This window comes from Triturus cristatus, chromosome 9, assembly GCF_964204655.1.
Source record: "Triturus cristatus chromosome 9, aTriCri1.1, whole genome shotgun sequence".
Lineage (NCBI taxonomy): Eukaryota > Metazoa > Chordata > Amphibia > Caudata > Salamandridae > Triturus > Triturus cristatus.
Window position 1 is genome coordinate 1,162,695,242 of NC_140592.1, and position 24,849 is coordinate 1,162,720,090.

At 41.3% G+C, this 24,849-nt stretch overlaps 1 protein-coding gene across 1 annotated transcript in view; it reads right to left on the reverse strand.

Annotated features, from left to right (window-relative positions):
• ARG2 (arginase 2) overlaps positions 1-24,849 on the reverse strand; it is a 57,238-nt gene that overhangs the window by 8,424 nt on the left and 23,965 nt on the right. Inside the window, exons 3-6 of the mRNA XM_085627148.1 lie at positions 16,073-16,250; positions 12,688-12,847; positions 5,777-5,871; positions 3,032-3,136 (exon numbers count right to left, since the gene is read on the reverse strand). Of these exons, the coding sequence (XP_085483274.1) occupies positions 3,032-3,136; positions 5,777-5,871; positions 12,688-12,847; positions 16,073-16,250 (538 nt within the window). The remainder of the gene's footprint in view (positions 1-3,031; positions 3,137-5,776; positions 5,872-12,687; positions 12,848-16,072; positions 16,251-24,849) is intronic.

Below are 24,849 nucleotides of genomic sequence, written 5' to 3' on the forward strand. Positions count from 1 at the left end.
TACATCACTTCATCTTGTCAGTCAAGATGTAAAGGTTACTCCAGACTCGTGGCACTGGGACACAGCAAAGTGAAAAGGCTTCATAAACCCACATGAACGTGCAGCCTTCTGACCAAAGTGCATTTCCCTTTTATACACCTGATTCAGGTCTTCTGATCTCTGTTCTCTCAGCTGAGACCACTGTCCTGCATATGAAGGGCAGCGAGTGAGGCATGCGAGAGATTATTTGTACTTTTATACTAGGCATTCATAATCTGCCATTAGTATGGCCTCACAGCATGTGCGGTAGACCACAGATGACATTCTAACTGGTCCTGAGGTTTCCAGTGCAGACCAGAATCTGAGTAGGTTTGTGGGATCACTAGGCCAACAAATGTGCATTTGTTTCACTTTGAAGATTGTGGTTTAGCAGGGGGAGACCAGATGATTGCTGTACCTCATCTGTTTATGCATCGTCTTGTTCAGTAAGTGTGCCGGATGCTTGGCAGGTGAGTATGTTGGGTAGCTAGTGGAGGAATCTGCTGGTGAGTGTCATACTAGGTGGTTAGTTGCATATGTGAGTGGTGCTTAATTTTTGATGAACATTCTGGCATTATACATTCAGCAGTAGGAAGAAGAGTGTGGGGTAGGCATCACTGCATTAAGGTATCTGCTTGGTTATCATGAGGTTTTGATTTGATAGCCACCAGTGAAGCTAATTTCCAGTTTCCCTCTGTGTCATCCATTTTGTGATGTGGCAGCTCATGTGTTAAAGATCTGTGGTGCAGAGTCAATCACCCACTTGAATCTGAGACAAGGCCTTTGCTAGAATCATCATTTCCACCATGCAAGACTCCTTTCGGAGAAGAGGGTTGCAGGCGTGAAGAGCCGCTTCTCCCCAACTCCACAACAGCCTCCTTCCAGCCAGAGCACAATCTGATGGCAACATTAGGGAGATTACTTTTGCTTCTTAGGTTTTCTATTTTCATAGATCACTGATAAGCCCATGAATAATTTGGGGTAATTTATCTTCTCTTCACATGTGGAACAGTCAGGACTGGACCATAGATTGGTGAACCCGGGAACCCATGTATGATCCTGACCATTCTGGATCTGAAAGATGTGGTAAAGGCTGAGCCACCTTGGGTCGAGGTCAATGAGTTATTTTGCTGTTCATTTTCATTTTGCACTGTTTCATTATTTTATTGAGGGTATAAAGAGGGCTTTTCCTATCTAAAGGAAGGTTCACTTTCTCCTGAGCCAGAAACAACAAACTTAATTAGACAAGCATGTGAACTGTAACCCCCAGAGTCATAACCTTGGTGGTAGTATTCGTGTATTCACAGGTTGAATTAAACATGTACATTCCCACGTGTGGGCACCTGTTAGTCTCTTGGAAAGCTGTTTGCTCTTCTGCAGATAGTCCCATGTCTGCAGAATAGATAGAGTAAAAACCACATCCACGTGTCTCAGGGAGATGGTTTTCCAGAGTAACAAGGTAGACATGTGGGCCCATGTTACCAACAGTATAATATTTTTTTGCTCTAAAGGCTTTGGAGATTGTTACTCTTCTTAAGGACTTCACCAACATTGCCTAACAAATGGAACGTTATATATTTCACTCTGAAATAATCTGATATTTTAAGATATGCTGAATCACTAGTCTTTTAAGGACAAGTAAGAAACTTCACGATAGTTACACAATTCCTGGTGCTAGCTCTACCTTCTTCAGAGACATTTAGGAATGCTTGCTCTTCAGGGGATGTCGTGCACTTGTTCCAGAGAACAATTCTTATAGCTGAAGGGGAGTTGCTGCCAGGCGTAAGATGAATGACATTTTTGGCCCTATAAGACCAGGACCCTGAAACAACATGGCCTTACAGAGATCCTCCCACAGACCTATGCCTCAAATTTGAGGGAGTCCTTTTCCATATGGACACACAAGCGGCCAAGAGCCTTGACATCTATCTTGAACACTAACAACTTGATGGTCTTGTCTTTGTAGGAAAGCTATTGATGTTCCCTAACCCTTGTCTTTGATCCTTCCTGTGGAATATCAAAAGTGGTCTCCGAAAGTGCTAAGATGGAAGCAGCAATCTCTAGAGGTTTTTCTTTGACTTGGAACCAGCAGTTTCAGACTCTCGGTAATACACAAGTCATGTGAAAATGTTTCTTTATTTCCTTACCACTTGAAAACAGTGACAGCAAAATGTCTTCTGCGGTGGATAAACAGTTTACTCACCAAACTGATCACACCGAAATATATCAGATTGTGTGAAAATTGTGTAAATCTGATGGTAATTAGCTACAAAGGATGTGGAACAGTGTTTAGGAATCCTAACAACAAAGAGCAGCCAGTTAATTGCCAGGGCAGTGGCCGGGCACGGTTAGGCAAGAGGCTTAAAGGAAGGGTATGTCTTTTTTGTGTTTTATTTTGGTCCCCGCAAGTCTATTCTGCCTATCTGCCAAATTTACTTCTATAAGGATAATAAGTGAACATGTCTTTTAATAGGCTTATGTAGAAAGTAAAGCAGTTCTCGATGGAGAAGTATTTTAGGATCCCGCACATAGGTAGAGCTATTGAACTTTTATAAATATCAATGAAGATGTAGAGGAGAAAAATATTTTTTTTCTGTGGGCGTAATGACAGTATCCAAGTTATTGTTTTCTATCAAGGTTAACCATTGTTTGGATTTGCTGTGGAAGATGGAGTCACCACTACCATTTATCTAGTGGGAAGAGTCTGCTGAGCATAAGAGCCTGTGGTAGTACTGTATTTGGAGGCCACAGGGGGAGGGTGGCGTGGTAATGGCACCTCAACTAGCTAGACCACCTGTGGCAAGCAAACACAAAAGCCAATCTGACCCCATTTTATCAAACGGGTTTCAAAGTCAGTGCCTCCATATTCTTTTTTTGGAGAAGTTGACCAAATTGAGTTATCGATTGCACACTAAAAATATTTACTAATGAATTAAACCCAATTCTCCTGACACTGATGTGATGATTGAAACGTTACAATATTCACTTGAATTCGAATTTTGTCTCAACATACCTGCCCATTAGCTGATCAAAAGTCCTTTCCATAATGCTCTGAATTCCAAGTCGATCAATATCCCTCATAGAGAAGTATAGGATGCCATAGTTCTTTAGTATATAACTGTTTGTAGTAAAAACATTGAGAAAGTTAGTAACCTACTGACTTGAAAATGTGTTTATACATTTACTTTTATCCTATGTTTTATTGCAGTACCTCACTAATGTAGTAAAAATCATGTTACTTCTTCCTACTAGTAGATGGGTAATGAAGGAATCAATAGCATGAATAAATAAAACAAGCAAGAGGAAGAAGCGAGTAAGGTGTGAGGCTGTGGAAATAGCCTTAAAAAGGCAAACTCCCTGTCCTAACAACCCATATGTTCCTTTTGTTTATTACAAAGTTTACCTTCTTTTCTGCCCCTTGGTTTCTAATGGACTCTCTAGTACTATAAAAACGAATCAGTCCATAGACTAATCATTCAGAAATGGCTTCCACTGAATCCATTTATCTAGCATTCATTTCAAACAAAATATAGGCAACATATTTCGTACGGGCCTACATGTTACAATCTTGTGGATAAATTGAGAAAGTAAAAAAAAAAATGGGTTTCCACTATCTAAATTATACAAAAGAGTAACCCGTGAGGAATGGGTTTCCGCTATCTAAATTATACAAAAGTGAACAACCTAGGAGGCAATTGGAATTATTTTAAATTACACCTAAGAGGGTGCAGCATAAAAATTATGGAACAGCAGATCAAAATAAATTCAAAAGACCTGATAAGGCTAAAAATAAGATATAAAAACCCACAAACTCCTGCAATGGTGAAAAATTAGGCCTGAGAATGAATTTCCTGCAGTCTGTAAAGGCTCTAGAGAAGGAAAATTGTAGGCCAAACTTCCATGTACTTTTGCCATGCTCTTGAATTATCTTTGAGTGCAGATGTAGGAAGAACCACTTCAATTTGCAGGCCAAAGAGGACTTCTTGTCCGAACGCTTGGCCTTTTTCAAGAGTCAGGAGCTATGTTCAAATACCCGTACTGCGGCCTTGCGCCACAGTTGAAGGGTGTCTGCTGTGTAGTCTACATAGTTTTTACACAAGTAGAGGTCCCTTCCGCTACTAAAACTATGGTTTGAAACATGTTCCTCTTTCTATGTTTGCCGTAGGATGTGTGCTGTAGAATGCAGCACAACTGCAAAGAGGAGACATGAGAACATTTCTCCTTGTTACGCCTACCTCAGGGAGGCGCAGGATTTTGGTCCCAACCCGTGTCTACAATACTTTGTATCACACCCCATAGGTTGTTGCATAGGAACCCCCCTTGACGCAAAGTAATGCAAGGATGGGCACTGTGCTGCATTGCGGTACTTTGAGTTACAACCCAATGCAAATCACGATGTCAGGCTGCTCATACTGCAAAAGGACCAACCAAACACAGTAAAATGCTAGCCAGGTAATCAACACAAACATTTTTACAAAATGTCAACCTGCTTCTGTTTATTGGCACAGAAACTATTACCCTTTACTGGAAAGGCTCTTACTAGGAGATGTGCTGAACTCAACTACCAAACAACAGTCACTACCTTACCTAAAGTATATCATAAGGTCTATTACTTATTTTACGCAAGAAGCAATAGCCTGCTAAGCCATACTGTCCTACTGCCACCAGTGTAATCCACATGAGAGGCAAAACTAACAGCTATCAAGTCAAATGTTTTAGTTAGGCCATCCATGACTGGTTATTGTTCTGCGACTAAATACATGGCATGATACTTTTGTTTGTTTAGGTGAACTTTTTATTGTTAATTTATAAATTTGCAAGTCTGACTTGGCAAAATTGAAGTGAAATAATAAACAAGATTTAAATCCAAGAAAGGTCACTTTTAGTGGAAGGTAATAATCACAATCTTAACTTTACATAAATGAGCAGTTTAAAACTGAACCAGTTAAATATAGGGACTATATTATTTCATTGTTTTCTGGCATCTGAAACGGCATGTAGGAAATCTGAATTTTAAATCCTCGAAGAACGAAAAGGCATATAGAGGCATACATTGAAAATAACATGTATAGATATATATATGGATTAGTCAAAATGGACCTACTGCATTAACCAAAACAATAATTGTGTTGTCGACTGTATTATCCGTACTGGCATGGCATCATCAATGAGAAGAAATGGAATGTACACTGCTTAACCCCTTCCCCACTCATGACGGAACCACTCCGTCATGAGCCACGGTTGCGCTGTGCTCATGACGGAGTGGTTCCGTCATACCGCGGCCGTTGGCTGCCGCTCCGCCCATGCGGGGCGTTTTCCCCGCCTGTGCGGGCGTCCAACGTAAGTGGGCGGCGCCGTGACGGAACCACTCCGTCATGAGCACAGCTCAACCGTGGCTCGTGACGGAGCGGTTCCGTCACGAGCACAGCGCCACCGCGCTGCCCCCAAACCCCCCCCAGCGCCGCGGCGGAATTCCTGCCGCGGCGAAGGGGTTAAAGAATTACCCTTAATCAGTGAAACAATCCTGAACAGTAAATGCAGATTTATTTTGAAGCATTACTTAGCACAGTGAACTCCTAGCCAATTCAGCTTCCAATTTGCAATGTGCACAATGGGGTAATAGAGTGTGATGTATGGGAATTCCTTCTCCGGCTATGCAACTTGAGAGTAAATATGGTTTGGTTTCTTTAGCATCTGTTCTTGCTTACATGATAGCAAAATTGCATCGTAGATGAGGGACATTGAGGTATTTACTTACTATTCTGCAGGATCAACATCTCTTAAGCCAATGTACACAATATCGGAGCTAGAGAGGCGTGGCTTTGTCCAAGAAAAACCAGGTAGCAGCGGGATCTGGTGATGAAAGAAGAAAGGGATGGAAGTGAGACCAATGTTTATCAAGCAACGCGTACATTTAGTGTGTTTCTTAAACATGACACAGATGTATGTGAAAGTGAAGCTGCTGTGTCCTTCAATACTTGATGTATGCGAGAGAGATTGATTTAGTTAGTGGATAAGCCCCGGCTTGTAAGAGCTAATAACTAAATCAAGCAGCAGAGGCTTCATATTGAGAGATTTAGGACAATATTAGAATCCAACACATAATGAACATATTTTGAAAAACTACTTAAAAAAATATCAATATTCGTTTTCTTGATTATATGGTCTTCAATTTCTGCTGTATATTTCATCACAAATTGCGTTGCCCATTAACTATTGTGGGTCTCTCTAAAAGAAATATTTTTTTTTAGAGCAGATAATTACATTGCCTGTGTATGCATGAAAGTGTAGGAAAATCTTAAATTTCCACTTGTATGCTAACCCTAAACCAGCAAAGTTTTCTATATTTTTTTCTATTTGAGGGAGCCTGTTGTGCAATGCATGAGTGTGCGGGAAGATTTCAATGCCAATTTGCTCTCTTCTGTAATTATTATTTTTTTTTTACCACTAAATGTTTCTAAGCACTTTAAAAGTCACGACTTTGTGGGTGTTCACCACATTTTAAGTGACCGCTCTGTTGTCTCTATGTTGTGGTTACTAATGTTCCAGTGCTTACTCCTATATTAACAGTGGTGCAAAATCCACCATAAAGGTGGATTGCCCGTAGGTGTGGGATTTAGTGCCAGAAAGCTTTTCAAATCTTGGTTCTGTAAATCAGGATTATGGAATTGCTATTCTAAGTTCAGTATTTTGCCAGCATAAATATACTTTACTAGGTTTTGGTTATTGGCTTTCAAAGGATTTATAATTTTTATAGTTTGTAATGTTATTTTACAATGAATTTATTATGCTGTCTTTTAGTAACTTCGGATCCTTCACACTAACTGTTAAGCAAGTTTAAAATATAAAACCAGGGTACACTAATTGGCAAATTCCATGGGTCTTGCGTGTATAATGTGAGTACCAAGCATTGTTTATTAATCTAAAAGAAAAAAACTTTTCAAAACACTGGTGGAAATGCAAACATATCTTAAGCTATCACATACCTACATTAAATTTAATATGTTCAGCCTTTATAAATGGCATAGGTTATTTTTCAAATACTTTTCAGATGGGAGACTCATCCAACCCCTGTTATAAATAATTTATTTTTAGAACTCACTTGCCTTATCTTTAACTCTAACTCAGGGACACTGCAGTGCCCACTGTATGTTGAATTTGGCTTAAAATCTGATTGGCATATTTTACTTTCCTATAAGTCCATAGTATTGGTGCAGACATACACCCATGGCCTGAAAATGTAAATGCCACGTGTTAACTGCAGCACCTTTTGTGCCATCCTCTACAATGGTACTGAAAGCATGGCTCTAGGCTTAGCATGTATAGCCTGACTGATTCAAAGTAAAACCTAAAGTGCGACCTTTCAAAATAACCATTTTTGACAGGTAAATATTAGTAAGTCACACCTATGTAGGCATTGTAGCCCACAAGGTCGGGTGCATGTGGGACATGTAGAAAATTAGTTATCACGTCCTTACAGCTACAGGACTCCCAAAGCTATTTTCACTGTGGCAGGCCTAGCTGTCCTATATAGAAAACCAGAGTACAGATAAAATATTTATTATGTATTTTGGCAAAGTGGATAGCTAGAAAAATAATAAAACCATTACATGTAATAGTTATTAAAATCCAATTCAACACTGAAGTCGTAATAAAAATATTAACAAAGTAACTTTTAGAAAGTTTCCAGTTTCCTATCTGTGACTTCAAGAGGCTAATTAGAATTAAGTGTGAAATTCCTCTAAGGAGCTAATACGCAATAGGTCCGTTTGAACCCCTCTGAGCGCAGCAGAATATTCAGGGTGGGAGCTGTGGTCATCCTGTTTGCACAAGTGTCAAATCCTCCCTGACATGTCGTTTGAAGACTTTTGTGGTCTTCAAAGGGATCAAACAGGACCAGATAACAATTATTGTGTATCTTGTCTCTGTTCACTGAGGGACCCTGCTTTGTTTTACTAGACGTCAGTCTTCTGTTTTTGTCGTCGGTCCAAACCTGCTTAAAACAGAATTTTAGTGTTAGATGTGGGAGGCTAGACGTCAGTCTTCTGTTTTTATCGTCGGTCCAAACCTGCTTCAAACAGAATTTTAGTGTTAGATGTGGGAGGATGCTGATGATTTCCCTAGGATACTCCCATACACACCCCCAGCACCCAACTTTAGTGTGTCTGGAGACTTTTCTATCTTGTCATTGCCCTGACACAAGGCATTTTTGGCCTGCTTGTAGTAAGGCCAACAACAACTTCTGAAAAAGTGGAGAGGGTTGCCCTTGAGAACTTTCATCCCATTGGTTATGGAGTGCCCAGGAGCAGTGCTTAATTTGAGCCAGTGGTTTACGGTTCTCGTCACCGGCACTTAATGGTCAACACCAGCTCTTATGACAGTCTGCCACATGGTGGTGGCGCTTGTGTAATTCATAGATGAGTACAGAATAGTTGTTTATTAATCCAATATGTCAAAAAATGACTAATAACTGCTACCCTAGCAATTCCTATTGCTTTGTTGGCCTAAAATATTCTGAACACTTATAGGAGTGTGAGGGTTAGTAGTTGTGTTTGTACTGTGTTTGACAGCACTGATAGGGCAATGGGTGGTGCAAGCTGAGGTGGCCTGATGATGGGCCTGGTACTTTTTTTTTAAACAAAAATTAAGCACTACATAGGTGTCCCCTTCACCCACTAGCTAGTGCTAACCATAAATGTGGCACCACAAGGTACCCTCAGTAGGACACATCTGGAAACGCTGAAGATCAGAGGAGCACTGGTCATTCTATCTATGACCTTAGAAGACCCATGAAAGAATGGACTGCGTCTTGCACCCAGATCAAAGAAGGTTCAGTTGGCTGACGTTCTGTGTGGCTACGGAGACACAACAAGCTGCAAGAGGCCTTTTCCTGGAAATGCCCAGTTGACCATTAGCAATTGGACTGGGACTAGACTTTGCTGTTCACCTCTGTCTCTGACCTTGAGAGTTTCTAAGTGCCTTTCCCTGAGGTCCTTAGACGTGTACTCCTGTGGTAGTCTGGGAACCAGAAGAAAGTTTGGAAACTTTTGAAAACCTTTCCTCCAGAGCCTCAGTGGGACCTCCTAGGAAAAGTATCTGACTGCCAGTTGCACAGCATCGGATGGAATTTCAGCTTTGTCCTGCTCAAAGATTCCTGCACCTTCGAAAAAAAATGACTTAAGTCCCATTCTGCATTTGGAATTTTCAGTGAGAAATCTCAAAATCGCCAGAAGGACCAATGTGCTTCAGGTAGCCAGACTTCAGTTCCACTGTGGCAGCCTACACAGGGGAAGATTCTTCTCAAAACATGACAAAGTCCCTTTCTACATTGGGACAGAAGAAATTTCAATAGTTTTCTTTAAAAAAAATGATAGAGGGGTGATTTATATTTTGGCAGAGACGGAGTAAATTAATTCACCCCTATGATCACCAAATTTATAAATGACCTCCAAGCAGGCGGTCATTTATAAAAACACTGCCAGGAACCACACTCACAGTGATTCCCGGCAATGCATATCACGATGGGCTAAGGGTCTGTGTCATCAGGACGCAGCCCTGTAGCACAGAAAAAAAAATTCTTCACAAAAAGAAAATGCAAAAATGGGATTTTCTTTTTGTAAAGAAAAAATATATTACTCCCCTTGCCATGGAAGTCTTCACCCATTGCGGGGGGAGTGTTATAATGTTTTTACTGTTCCTTACCACCAGGTTTTTTCCTGCAGTACGAAACAATAAAAAATGACTACATGCCTGCCCATCTTATCTAGGCTGGTGGATATGTAGCCACTTCTCCGACTACCCCTACTCCTCGGGCTGTCTGAGAAGAGTAGTCTCCAGCATGGCAAAACTGAAGGTCTGCCCGCATTTAAATACGAGTGCAGCTGGATCTTCATATAGCGATATGAATACTCCGTTGCGACGAATTATACATACCTCCAACATATAAATCGCCACCAAAGTCCCTTGCTGAAGTGGTACTTTGTCGAACTTTGTGACTTCCAGACATTTATTAGACCAATCTACGTTGTCTCTCCAAATAGGCCTGTGTTGCAGTTGGTCAAAAATCACACCTAGGTCCCGGTCTACTGCTTCCATAGACTATCATTGGCGCTTAGCGGTGCTATTTCTACTTAAAACTTTCAGAATTCGTATCTCCAGCTCCTCATATTAGATTTTCATAATTATGGTCTTATTTTACTCATTGCATTTTGTCTCTTTATTTTTTAAATTGATTGTGGAGTTTTCTGTTCTGTGTGACTCTTTCTACTGTGTCTGAACTGCTTAAATAATTTCACATTGCCTTTGATTTAAGTCTGACTGCTTTCTGTCACGTTACCCAGGATAGCACACCGGTTTATTTTAGTTTATATGACATCGAGCAGGTGGGGGCCTTATCTGTCAATGTGGAAACTAATCATCCACTTTCATACACTTGCCAAAGCCTAATTTACTTTCCACTGGACTCCGGCTGAACTATGTTGCAACCGTTTGGCCCATGTGAGGTAGCCCAGGGTGGATATTTATGGGCCTCCTGGAGACATCTGCTTTTCAGTCAAGCAAAGTACACTTCTGCCTCAAACACCAGCTGAGTGACTGTAGCTGCCAGCCTCCCCCAGCGCTATAAAATCTTTTGTGTGCCAAGGCATGTGCTTTTGTGCAATATGTGGAATGCAGGAGATAAACAAAACAACCCTTAAAGTCTGCTCTTTAGTTATACCTTGGCAAAAATAGACCTGTATCTGTGCTTTTACAGACATGCTGGGAGAGGTGGGGAGCAACAATGAGAGCAACTGTTTGAGGGGGAGCAGCACATGCGGTAGAGTGCCTTTAAACATGCACTTTCATGGAGTCTTGAATGAAAAAGAAACAAGTAGTTCCTGAATGTGTGCAATGGCAGGATATGTCAGCCAATCAAAAGGACAGTAAAGAAGCTATGATCCATGACAGAGAAAACACAAAAGAGGAAGGAAAGCCATCGACTGGCACAATGCCCACTGTAAGTGGTATGGTCCGCAAGAGATGTTTCAATAACCTTGTACTTTTTAGGTCTTGCCTACAGACCAGACCTAACGAGTACAAGGAATCACCTGTCTTAGAAATACCAGTCCAGATTTACTGGTTGCTTGCACAGGGTCTTCTGTGGTACCCGCGCAGGCCAATTTTCACATGCAGGAATTATCTAGTACCAAATGAGGACTCTAGTGCGGTGATGCACCTATGGAGAAGTGTGGCTCAATGGTTAGAGCGGCAGACCCTGATGCAGAGGTCTGGCCCGGGACCAGGGTTCAATTCCCCGCCTCGGTGGGTCTTGGGCTCAAAAATTCCACGGACCTGACAATTCTCGCCTCGGTGCCTATTCCAATCATGGAGTCCCACTCTGCAACTCTGGGCAATAGCTTGCTTAATCTCCACAACGGCCCCCACAACGCTAAGGATGCCTGGCCTCCACCTTGGGGGTGCCCAGGAGTGGACGCCTCACAGGGAAAGCCAAGATGGGTTCCACAGCGGTATTCGTACAAGCGCCTTGAGACCCTTGCGGGTGAGTAGTGCGCTATACAAGTATCAATTTACAATTTACATGTTGCATCGCAGCAACCCCCTGCAAAGGGGTCATAACAGGCAGTGTAAGCACCTTAGGTTTTCATACAGCTATAGCTCCTAAAATAACGTGACCAGTCTTTGTATGAAATTCCAATAGCAAATGCAGCCAGACCCACATAAGGGGCTTGCTGAACAACAAGTAAAATTTCTAAGCGTAACGAGGTGTGTAATTACCCGTAGATGTATAGTCCTTGCACTGGAATTAATACTGGAGGGTGTACCTCGAGGGCATATCTCGCACCAGCCAGGTCTAGTTTGCCTTTGCACTGGAGCACAATGCTTAGCATGAAGCTAAAAAAAAAAATGTTTTGGAAGTGTAGCCGAAAACCAAATCGGTGAGCGACTCTTGTTCAACAGGGCGCTGATTATTTCTTTTTCTGTTCACATTACACAGTGCAGTGTTTGTTAGTTAATCCTGGTCCCCATACTTAACTGCATTAAAATGCATATGGCTTTAAAATCATGCTGAAGTATAAGCCTGAGATTTAACAGCACATAATGAAAACAGGCACCTGGCACTAGGTAGAAAGTGCAATGAACTTGAATGGTACAGCAATGAGGGATTTCACCAGCGTGTTGGGACGCTGGAGAATCTTATCTCCTTGAAATGTACTTTGCATCATGACAGCTTGGGTTGCTGTTGGCTTTGGACAGGATTGCCTCTCCCTCATCATTGGACTATTGGGACCTCGGCAATTTACATGTCTTAAGGACACCAAAATTCCTGTCGCTTAGAGAAGGTTAAAAAAACTGTACCAATTGCCAAAGAGATCAGATTATAGATGGTAAATGGGCCTTGGTGCAAATGCGTTTTCGACAAAGTGTATTCCCGGGCATGGTTTTCTGTCGAGTCCTCTCTTTTACAAAAGCCCCTCCTGGCGGCCTGCCAGCGCTACAGCATCCAGAGAGATTGCACAGAGACACTGGCGTTACTGGATGTTTCCGCTGAACCAACCAATCAGAAGCCTGGCAAAGGACCTGCCCCTGCCAGGCCTCCACCCTCGCCGAAACTGGACACTCAGGAGATAAATATAAACCTGCTGCAAGGTGAACGAGGCCGCCCCGTACCTTATCCTGCAGTTCTCTCAGCAGGAACGACACTGGCTGGCCATGGAGATTTCCAGAAGGAGATGTGAGCGGGGTGTTGATGTCTGCGTGCGCATCCACCCAGATGACGCAGAGGTCCGGGCACTGCTGGGCGTGGCCGTCGATGGAGCCAAGCGCGAGGCTGAAACATACAAATTGGCCATGAATTCCACTTTTATCAAACAGTCGAATAAGACTGTGCAGTTCTAGCACTGAAAACAAACATTTACAAAGAGCACACACCCCATTTAGCAGTATTTTACTAATACGCCCGTCTTGCTGCAGAACATAAATTCCCTTTTCCATCCCTTTATTAATGGACAAAGTGACCGGCTCCGCTGGCCAAAGGTGCATTTGTTCTTAAAACGGACTAATCCTGTTCCCTATTGTTCATTGCTTCCGAATTGCGTACCTTCTCAGTGCAAAGGCAAGGCCAGTTCTCAGGAGCTGGGTCATGGTAGGACGGACCCCACTCGTTGCCAGGGAGGCGTGGAAATACGTTCCGGTGTTTCTAATGACACTTTTATCTCAGCAAGGCTTTAGAAGGCTCAGGTCCTGAAGTCCTAGGAGGGAGATCTAAGGCTTCTAGCGGAAGCCGACTTTATGACTTTTTTTTCGAATTTCTCACAGGGCAGAGAAGAAAAAGTGTGTGTGTGTGGTGTGGTGGGTAAAGAAGGGCATGAATGGAAAGCAATGACAAATAAAAAAAGAATCTGCAAGAGTGATTCCAGGAAGTATAGTGTTAGGGAATACATGGCATAAGGTCTTCGTATTATTGGTATTCGTCCATCTTGGCACTCAGCAGCGCCTGTGATAGGCTCCTAAGAAAAACAGTGGACTTCAGCACTCATTTTTTAAATTTATAAACTAAGCAGTGTTCTTTCCATTTTTGTTCCGGAAATGGATTTAACCATGCCTTTAACAAAAAGTAAATCTCTCACTACTTCCAGGATGGGACTGGGCCGTGGGAACATTTGTTAATATACCCTTAAAAGAACACCTTATGGGTCCCATGGCATTCTTGTAAATCTACAAGGCTTTAAGTCCACATTTGTGAATCATATATGTGGATTAATACTCTTAAAGGACATTTCTGCATGGAAGTTGAACTTTCACATGGCTTTATGAGCTGAGCCGCTGGCTTATCCAAGCACTAACTGGCTTCAAAACAGACCAGGTTCCTCCTATTAAGCCTCAGGGGTGAACTCTTGGATTGTTCTTAAATTCAGGATGGCAGACTTGGAGCTTTGCTTGATCTTTCAGACGTTTTTGTATAATTTAGCAAGGCTTGAACATTCCCTTCCTCTTAAAGGAATAATCTGGCAACATCTACACCCACTTCTTCGGGCAAGCTCTTTCCGCGAATGTCCACATTTCTTCTTTCATGCCTCATTAGATTTCTGTGTAGCCTTCCTCTTTAAGGGATGAAAAGATTAGGCAAGGCTTTCACCTGGTGGTAACCTGGGTACCTTTTAAGTCCCTTTTCTATTTCTGCAACTTGAGGTCACCGCCTCCTTTCTTATCCATATTTGCCTTCTTGGTTTCCTGCAGATGACTGTAACTAATTATTTCGCACTTCATCCCTCGTTATTTTTATTCATTATCGTCGTAATACAACAAAGGCTTTGTCTTTCCTTTTAAAGTTCCGGTTTCAATCCTTGTGACGCAGAACTACTGTTCTCAGTTGAGAAAAGTTTTTAAAAAATGCAATGGCCTCCTAGTCGCCATTCTGGTCACTAGAGCAGTTCGTACCAATCGGACACAGAATAAGCACTGACATACTTAATATTCAGGACTAATGATTTGTTAAATCTAGCAAGCATGACAGTGTTGAAGGGACCTGTGGAGTACTTTGATCAGAAACTCATAGTAATCAAGTTCATACTATGGTGCATTACTTTTCCTTTAGGATAATACAACTTATTAGTGTTTTCCACTCAAATATTCGAAGGTTGCACAATCATTTTTTACATTTCTTCCAGGTTTTTTTCCTCCAATTTCTTTGCATAGTACTCTACCACATGTAGGATTGTTTAGTCTGTTCTGTATGAAAACCCCCAAATAAATAAAATTGATGGGCTTCCTTAGTTTATAGCCGATTGCTTTCCTTTTGAGTGGCATCAATGAGTCCGCATGCTTGGTAGGCTTAATTAAAGTAATCTGATTATTGTTTTAATTAAGTAAAAGGTCCGATGTCACTTTAATTAACACTAACTTAGCCACCATACATATATCGTCTAGTAAATTTAGACATATTCTTGTCTATATTTTGATGGTCAAACGGATTGGCAAACTCCTTTTTTTTTTTTTTTGCAACAACAGTTTTAACACAAATTTGAATTAACTTGTTGAAATTCTTTAAAGTGACGTTCTGCCAATACATGTGTCCTTCATATTCTTTCTGCTAACCTCCATTTGGTGGGGATGATCTTGAACCAAATTCAGAATAAGAATCCCTGTAAATGACAATCTTACTTGATCTTTCTGTTACCTTTGACACAGAGGATCATGGGATCTTGCATTACCTCGGAGTTGGTATTGTTGATCTTGGAGCCGACCCTGAAAAGGTTAAAATAATTTTTCTCCAGAAGGGAGTGTACATGAGTGATCTCTATTCTCCACTTGCTAGGTCCCATGTTGGGCCCTCTAAGGACCTCCCTTATCTCCTCTGCTCTTTAATATATATGTAAAGCATCTGACTGACTTGGTCTAAGACTGTAACTTGTGTTTTCAGTCTTGTGTCTTGGATCTATTGATTTGTTTGTAGTCGTTTGGTAATTAGGACAAGTTTGCCACTGTGCATTAGCCTTTCATCGTGTGTAATATTAGCTCAGCAGCAGCAACTTAAATTGATTGTTGCAGGACTTCATGCTAAGATCTTTGTTCTAATACCTGAGATTCTGCTTTTTGTCTTAGACAACCTTAAAAAAAAGGTTTTAAAAAGAGATTAGATCCATTCTCTTCAGTTTACATCATAAGGAATGTTGACTGTACTGTGCTTACAGGTATTTAGTGGTTTGTGTCATTAAGGCCAGGGGTATTTTAAGGTCTTACGTCTATTTTACAAATGTTTATGTGGACCGACCTCTTTCTCTGGCACAAAAATCCTTGTATTGTTCTACTAAGTTTTTGTGTTCTAAGGACTAAGCCCTGCTGCTCAGTTTCATCTAAATATGTCAGAATTTTTTTCTGTAACGACTCAGGGACTCACTCATGAATGAACGTACTCTTCATATACACGTTGCTCCCTGTGTATAGGTCCTTTCGCCTGATGTTCAGCATAAAGGGGCAATTAGAAAAAAAATAACGTATGCAAGGGAAGAACATCAAACAAACACTCTAGTTTCGGTCGCCTGGTATTACTAACCTATGGTCACCTCCTAGCGTTACACAAGTGTGCCCCGCACCCACTGCGCTTCTCACGGCGTCCGACACCACTTGGCTTGCTAATCCCACAGTCCGAGGATTCTTGACAGCAATGTTGTACAGCTCATCATTGGGGACTTGTGTGAAACTCAGATCTCCAAAATCATACACGCTGCAGCCTAAAGACAAGTCAAAAAGTAATTATTGCTAGTATATTCCATGCAAACCTACTTTACCAGGTATTTTACAAAGTCAAGATAAACAGGTGTGGCATCTAATATGTGCAAAGCCCAAACTTTAAGAAAAAACGTAGTAGGATTATGTGAAATGCTAGGCTAAGTAAGTCAGACTACTTCTTTACCTTCCCTAATTCTTTAAAAAACAGTACTTCTTCAATACCTATTTTTACCAATAATTTTCCAAGGTACCAGTATGTTTTGAAATATGCACTAAATTTAAAAATGTGGCTCCTCTTTGTAACACAAACCGGCAAATAAAAGTATTTAATTTCAAAGAACTGCAATAGTACAAAGTTAACATTTGGCCTAAGCACATACTTTATTGATTAGATGTCTCAAACCGATTTCCACCCCCCCCCCTCGGCATGTTCACTTCAGAGTCTGCTGACGTCGTCAAGGCTTTGCCACCTTCATATCAATATGCAAGATGAATGAATTCCAAGAGCTCATAATTGCATTCCAAATGAACGGTTCATTAACAGGACTAGATTTATTCTCCTGATTCTGTGTACCCAGTCAAAGGGATTAGAGGCTACTGGAAGATGGTTTGAATAGTGTTAAAAAATATAAATAAAAAAGTAAATATATGATTCCTGCAGGAGTCTATTGTAAGTGTTTTTGAAAACAGTGATCTAATTGTATGGTCAACCAGCCTCTATACAATGCTTTGGAAGTCAGCTGCCGTGCATGTCATATGAGTTATGTTAATAAATGTATTAAGCGCGCGAATACCCGAAGGTGTCTTGGCGCTGAAGGATAGAGTAAGCATGTTCCTGTAAGGCATGGGTCTCTATTTCTCAAACAGCTAAGTTTTCAAGGCCTTCCTAAAGGAAAATAGAGTTGGAAGTGTTCTAATGGAGAAAGGGAGTGCATTCCAGAGCTTGGGGGCAGCCGCCCTAAAGCTTCTGCCACCCCAGCTAGATTTGAAAACTCTTGAAATTGCTAGCAATTTAGCTCCTCCAGAGCGCAAGTGCCTTTTTGGGACATACCAATAAAGTGGGCGTCTCAGGAACATAGGGCCGGTAACCTGAAGTGCTCTATAGGTAATGCATAGGGCCTTAAAGATAATGTGATTCCTGACTGGGAGCCAATGCAGCTTATGCAGATGTTTTCGGACTGAGAGGTGCCTAGGGATTCCCAGCAGAAGCCCTGCGGCAGCATTTCTAGCATACTGTGACCGCCATGTTCAAGAAGACAAAATGGCGTCCAGTGTACCTTTGGTAAGAGGGTCTCAGATGCAACCTAGCTGAAGATAAGAACTTGGGGGACCTCTAGGAAGCCTAGCTCTCTTTGTGGGCAAGTTTGATAAATTTCCACCTAACTTCCAGGGCTCACAAACTAAACACATTCTGCGATCCTGCAGTTTCTGGGTTTCTTCATATGTATATGAGGAATTGGAAGAGGGTAGCACTAACATGAATTGACAGAGCATGAAAAGACAGGTCAAGTGGCATATGGTGTCACCAGGGCTGTGCAGTGGAATCGCATTATTTTCCAATGAAGTGTAAATCTTATTTCGTCTTTTTAAAATATGAGCAATCCGTGCAAATGGTAGAGAGCATGTCATTGTTGTATTTGTCAGTCATCATTCTTTGCTCAAAAAACGTATTTTCCCTACCATTATTTTTTTTACTTCGTGAATGGCATTATCAGGGGTTAATTTTCTGTTTCTGATAAAGAATGACATCTTACCTACAATGCTCTGCCACTAAGGGCATATTTCATCTGACAAAACATTCCTCTGACCAACCACATACATTTTTTAAAACTCGACAGAAAACAGCTGTACACCCTCGCTTATTTTGCTGTAAATGTGCTGATTCCTATGAATATAGTGAGCACTCGGTGATCGAGATCTAGCAATAATAAAGACTCAGTTATGAGTATGTCGTCAGTCAGTCGGATTTTTCCCAAACCACTGATGATCTAAGTTTAAATAATGTTATGTTTAAATGAACAAACCTGCCCCCTATTTGGCAATTAAATGCCACAAGCTACAACAATATTTTAAGCAAGGGTTTTTGATTAATTTACTGCATTGCGTGAAAACTATCAAACTCTGCTGGACTTACAAAGATGGTTTAAAGCCCCTGGCTGTGTGTTCGCAACCTCCTAACTTGGGTTCGCAAAGCTCTGGGGCTTGGCTGCGAACAACGAACATAGCCTTGGAGCCTGCGCATCCTACTGCAAAATCTGCATTTTTAAAATTTCAAACTGGGGGATTCCCTTGCCCCCCCCGTCCCACCAGAGCCTAGGCTCAGGGGATGCTTCCTTATGGCTCCTTTTTTCGTCAGGACTTGGGGTCTGAGCTCCAGTGTCCTGTAATGATGACTGCAACATTATTCAGCTAGTTTCAGCCAAGCAATTCGAGAACTTCAGGTCCATGGACCTATCTTTGGGTTTTGCGGACCCAAATAGATAGAAGAAAAAACTCCCATATCTAATAAGATTTGAGAATTTTCTCAATTTTGGATCTGCGGAAGGTCTGCATCCTTGGGTTTGCAGACCATTCACAGAATACCAGTCCAGATATTATCATTTTGATTGACAGCTCAGCTCAATTTGAGACCTACAAGAACCACTTTACTAACCCTAATTTACTCCAAACTTCCTTGAGTAACGTTCTACTTTTATGCCAAGTTTGGTTTAGTTACGTTCAGCTGTTTTTTCTGTACTGGAGAGCAAATAATCCTATGGGAATTAAATTAGGAAAGGTCACGTCTCACACCCCATTTTTTTTGCTCCTGCCATGAACAGGCCTGCGCTAAACTTACTACACCCCACCCAAAGTGGATCGACTTTTTTGGGGGGATAACTTTGTGTAAATTCTTTGAACAGCGCCAAATGCATTGAGAAAAAAATGCTTTTCAATGCAAAATCAGAGAGAGAGAGAGAGTGTGTGTGTGTGTGTGTGTGTCTCTATGCACACACCAAAATCTATGAGAGCTCTGCTTATGTGGGTGAAAGTACCATGTGCAAGGTGGTTGTACAGACTGTGGAAACTGGGGGTCTGCTAGAAACCATATACCTGTTGACCGGTGCCTTGGGGTTATTTATGTCCTGTTTTTCCACTTGATGTGGCTCTGAAGTGGTTTTCTTGCCATGTTAATCTGCCTCTTGTAACATGTTGATCTGCTCCTGAAATAGAAAGGCTGTTTATAGCCAAGACAAGTCTGTTCCATTGAAAGCATGTCAGCGGAGCAGATTGGATGTCTTGTTTACTTAGCTCCTTGCTGATGCTAAACGTGCTGAAAGGCCACCCCTGTGATCCCCTGGACACAGATTCCACCACTGCCCTGTAGGGTGTGGCTTCAAGCGCATTTCCTGGGCATCAATGAATTAGATACCGTACACCAATCCCCAGCACAAATTTAAGCAAGTGCAGGGAAATATAACACGAATTCCGCTCTACGAATGCGAAGCAAAGATATCTCTCAGCTAAAAGCAAAAGTGCCCTGCCCTCCTCTTTATCCCCTTCGAATCAAGTCGTGGATATTATTGGACATTCTACATATAAGACCGGTAAACTGGTTGAATTAAGACCCAAGCATAATGAAAAAAGCCACTGATTTAAGATTTGTTAATTTTTTAACACAAACATGATCGGTTCGAGTTAGGTAGATACAGAAAGACTGAAATACATGTTTGGGACTACATTTGGAATACATTTAAGATTCTAAAACATTCCTGGGGTACTTCTGGATAACTGAGCAAGTCGAAGAAATCTGACTATTCAAATGTATAACTTTTTGCAGAGCCAGTAAGGCAACGGGTGTGTATTTGAACATGTGGAAAGGCAAGGCAAAGGTACATTCACATTTTTTTAGTGTTCAAGTAATATTATTGGAATTTAAACACAAGAAAAGTACAAATAGTAAATGCAAAGAGTGATACAGGCTAGGCAAGACATAGCATATGTAGAAAGGTAACAAGGAGCTTAAAATCCCCTAAACACATTCAATAGAAGTAATTATGAGTCGCGGTTTAATAAGCCATGTGTTACAAAAGATATCGATCGGGGTATATGGGGGGTGGGGGGAGAAAAGAGAGGGGACGCAGGAGACTAGGGAAAGAGGGATTAGGGGTATTCCAGTGGAGCAATTCCTACAAAAATGAGTAAGAGAAAATGGGAACAAAAGAAAAAGAATATGCACAATGGACAGCCCTATAAAAGGTCAGGTAGACGAGGTGTCAGAGTTGGATGTTCCAGTGACAAAAGAGCCCTGTTGGACAAAGGTGTCCAAGGTTTGCCGCATTGCACTAGAAATAACTGGAGAAGAATGACTTTCAGAATGTAATGTATGAGCACTACGAAGATAAGACACCCAGGCCCACCAGGTGTGAAAAGAGATGTGTTAGAAGGACTTCCATTCCATAAGAATGACTTGGATTACAATAAATAAAAGTAAATCATTCCATTTTTTAAGGGGGCTGTTCTGTTCCCGTTTCTTCCCTGAAAACGCATTTACTCCTGCCCGTTAAATTTGGAAGCATTTTCAGGGTGGGGAAACTGCCTGCGTAGAGCTGGTGAACACCCACAGACTACTAGACTGCGGATACTCACCCAGGTGGACCTGCTCAGGAGGGCCCACATTACCCTTCACTGCAAATGAAGTTGCTCAGAGGAAATTACTATCAAACTGTTACAAATTTTCAGTGAGCTTAATTCCATTTGTGTAGCCAGAATCCCACCAATCTTAAATCTGTGAATCGGGAACAGGATTTTGCCCTCACAAATTGCATGTTCCACACACTTAGGTGTTTATCGTCAATGCCAGTCTTTCAAAGAGGTTCCAATGAACTCGGTGAACAGGCTGGATGAAAACTGTGGTTGTAAATTGGCCTCTTATGGTAATCTAGCTAGAAATATTGGCACATGGAGTTTGACAGTCTAAGGCAGAGACATTTCCGGTTGTGCTGTACCACACATATAGTACCCACAATTTTTCAGATTCCTTTGACAAATAGTGGAAATTCCCCTTTGTGGGGTAAATGTTCAACATAAACTACAAATAAGAAAATTCACATTTCTAAATGAAAAGTAAAACGATTTTTTTAGTGTTTGTTGGAAATGTTTTTGATGTTTCTTTAGAGATATATATATGTATAAAATATCTGGGAAGGTAACTGGTTGTCTTTACTCAGAAGTGAGAGGTATGAAACCTACATGCTTTATTCCCCTTTTTAAGAGACTCTTTTGATCTTACTAACCAGAAGTACATTCCTTCTCCTCCTTGGTTTGAGAGTACAAGTTGTCCTTATTTTCATAAATTGCATTGGTTTCTGGTAGGGTTTTGTGTGTGCTGAATCTGGTTGTATGACTGAAACATTTATTTTAAACATAGGTTTGGATATCCCCCTGGATCAAGAAGCATTAAAAGGTGTTTCATGTCCTAATTATAGAAGAACCTAAATTGATTTCCATAAACATGCAAATGAATATTCAGTTGTCCTGTGCTCGAGATAGGAAAGAAAGATGAACTTGGATGCTCAGAAGATCACTGCCAAGACAGTTTTTGAAATGTGAGCATCTCATCCTAGGCGGATTCCACATGCCGAGGCCGTGCGCAGGTTGGGTTTCCTTGGATGACTTGCACATTCATAGTCGGCATCATCTTGGCACCCGAGTAGGAGGAATGTGGCGAGTAAGCTGCCATCTGCACTCTGTTCATGCCCAATATTTGAACATTCGTCAGTGAATACAAAAAAGCAATGTCTCCAACAGACTGTCTGCTACAGAGAACTAAGAGGTATCCTTCAGGCAGCAGAACATTTTCCTTAGGAAGATGTGATACATGAAAATAATACAGTGACACGGAGGGAAATGGGTTAAAAGAGAAATAAGGAAGTAGAAAGACCTGCAATGGAGATTAAAGAAACCTAACAAGCCCCAGTGCTGTTATTTTTTTATTTTTTTTACTGTGGAGCAATTAAAAAAAAAATCTGAATCTCTTCTTTCGGCCTCATCAATTCTTGATGGCAGTGATGGGACAACCATTGAACACAACTTTTCAGACACAGACCGTATATAAATGTAACAGAGCTGACTAAAAGAAGGGAATGTTAAAATGTGTCGAACGGTGATCAAGACATAACCTTCCATAAGTAATTAAAAAATATCAGTAAATATGAAGTGACAAATGCTGAAGTGAAAAGCCAACCTCTTGACTATAAAAGCTGAAATTGGCATCACTCCCTCCATGTTGTTGGCCCCACTCACTGGGAGAGTGTGGCTCACTGGTTAGAGAAGGCATACCCTGAAGCAGAGGTCAGACCCGGGACCAGGGTTCAATTCCCGACGCGTCCGGGTCTGAGCCCAAGTGTCCATGGACTCGATAATTCTCACTTCGGTGCCTACTCGAATCATGGGTTCACACTCTGCAACTCTGGGCAATAGCTTGCTTAATCTCCACTACGGCCCCCCCGCGGCGGGATGCCTGGCTTTCACCTTGGGGATGCCCAGTACGGGTTATCTCACAGGGAAAAAGCCAGGACGGGTTCCCAATGCAAGCGCCGAGATGCCCAAGGGTAAGTCGAGCCCTATATAAGAACACACATACACACATACACACATACACTCAAGACCAGATCTGCCTATCTGATGCCCCATTCCTGCTGAAATGCTTCCACCAGGAGCTTTGCCTATACTGAAATGGATTTATCTGAAAGAACAATAATGAAAGGTGTCTCCAATAAACTGAAGCTAACTCACTAGCACCAAAACTTAACATAAAACGTTCAACACCGAGAAGAAGTTTAACACCCTTCCAGTTATATTATGAACAACTTGCGACCAGTTGACCATTTTGTTAGTTTAACTTGACCACTATGGTCACAATGGGTTTGCTTTTACGCTAAGGAATAACATGGCAGACAAGGGTACTTGGCGCTGAATTTACCGATTGTGAGTGATGCCTGTTTGATATCTGTGCCATTCCAATTTTTGCTAGAGGCAGCAAAGTCCCAGGATCCAATCAACAAATTACTATGGTAATGCATCCCCGCCATGACAAAACACTTTACAATGACAACACATCATTGAATAATTGTATGGGCAGGGAGGTCATGCTGCATACTATAATTTCAATTCCCTCTTCACTCAGCAATATTATCGGCAGGTCTTCAAATCTGATTCTACCATGAAGTATGGAATGATGTTGCAGTGAAGTTCAAGGCTACAAGGCAGAATTTCGACCTTAAAGGCCACCAAGGCAGACTTTGTCAGAGTCAACCATAATTTACTCAGGAAAATGAGGAATAAGGAAATAATTGAAGATTTGCCTCTTTACGAGGCAAGTAGACTCTCAGTGACCACGAGAAAAAAGTTTAGTTGTTACTGGACCATTATTGGTAATAAAAAGACATACTCTGCAACTAGTTTGACACGTTACATATCAGAGAGATTCAACAGGCTCATGTTTCAAATCCCACTTTTTATGGCAATTCAGAAGACTTGAGAATCCTGTTGTGCATAAATATAATTATACAAGGTGGTAAAACCAACAGGTAATGTTTGTCCTTATTATGCATGCAAATGTAGGGCGGTGCGTGACAGGGTTATTTTAATTTCTCAAAACCCAGACCTGCCTTCTTTATCCAACATCATCTCTAAATTGTGAGATGCAGACAGACTCCAGTGAGCTCGAAGCCTGCTGGTTTTTTTTTTTCCAATAAAGATCTGTTATGGATTATATACTTGTTGAGATCAGTTTTGAAACTCTCTATGGTATTATTTAGTTAGTACTGGAGCCTAACCTTCATGTCTCTTCCCCAATTCGAGTACTTTTAAAACCAGTCTTGTTCACCAGGACTGGAGGGAGGGGTGTGTTCCAGTGGCTAAATCGCTGACCTTGGAAGATCTGCTGTAAGTTTGTAAAATCAACAACTATACAGTGTGCTGCTTACTACTACCCCACTTACACGAGTACCCCTCTATCCTTTTGTAATGAGGTTCAAATGGAGAAGGGGGGTACACAGCATACAGTTATTGTGCACTGGTCTTCATTTTTGAGAAATTTCTGCTGCAATAAAAGTGCTCACTGTGGAACACTCTGCTGCTTCTTGGAGGTGAACCTACCCCATGTAAAAATTCCAAACAACAACTGCCCTTATCCCCTCTTACGTCCCGCTGTTTTCTTTCTAGTTCTATGCTCTCCTTCTCCATCTCATTGGGGTACAAACAGAAATGGTTATTATTGGCAATGCACATTTATCCTCAACCCAGGTTCCTTGCAGAAACACTTTCAATTGTCAGCCCAAATTGAAAAATGCCAGAACATCTGTAGTTAAATTCAAAAGCCCCAAATAAGAAATGTTCTTACTCCGACTGACAGATGCCCGTGCCCTCGCCTTTTTCACAAATCCACTGGTTGGGGTACACAGATCACATTTATTTCATTATATATATATATATATATATATATATATATATATATATATATATATATATATTCACTGAAAAAACCATAGGTTTCACACATGTTATAGTTAGCGGAAATTTTACTGATAAAAAACCAATGAAATTCCCCCGTTATAGTTA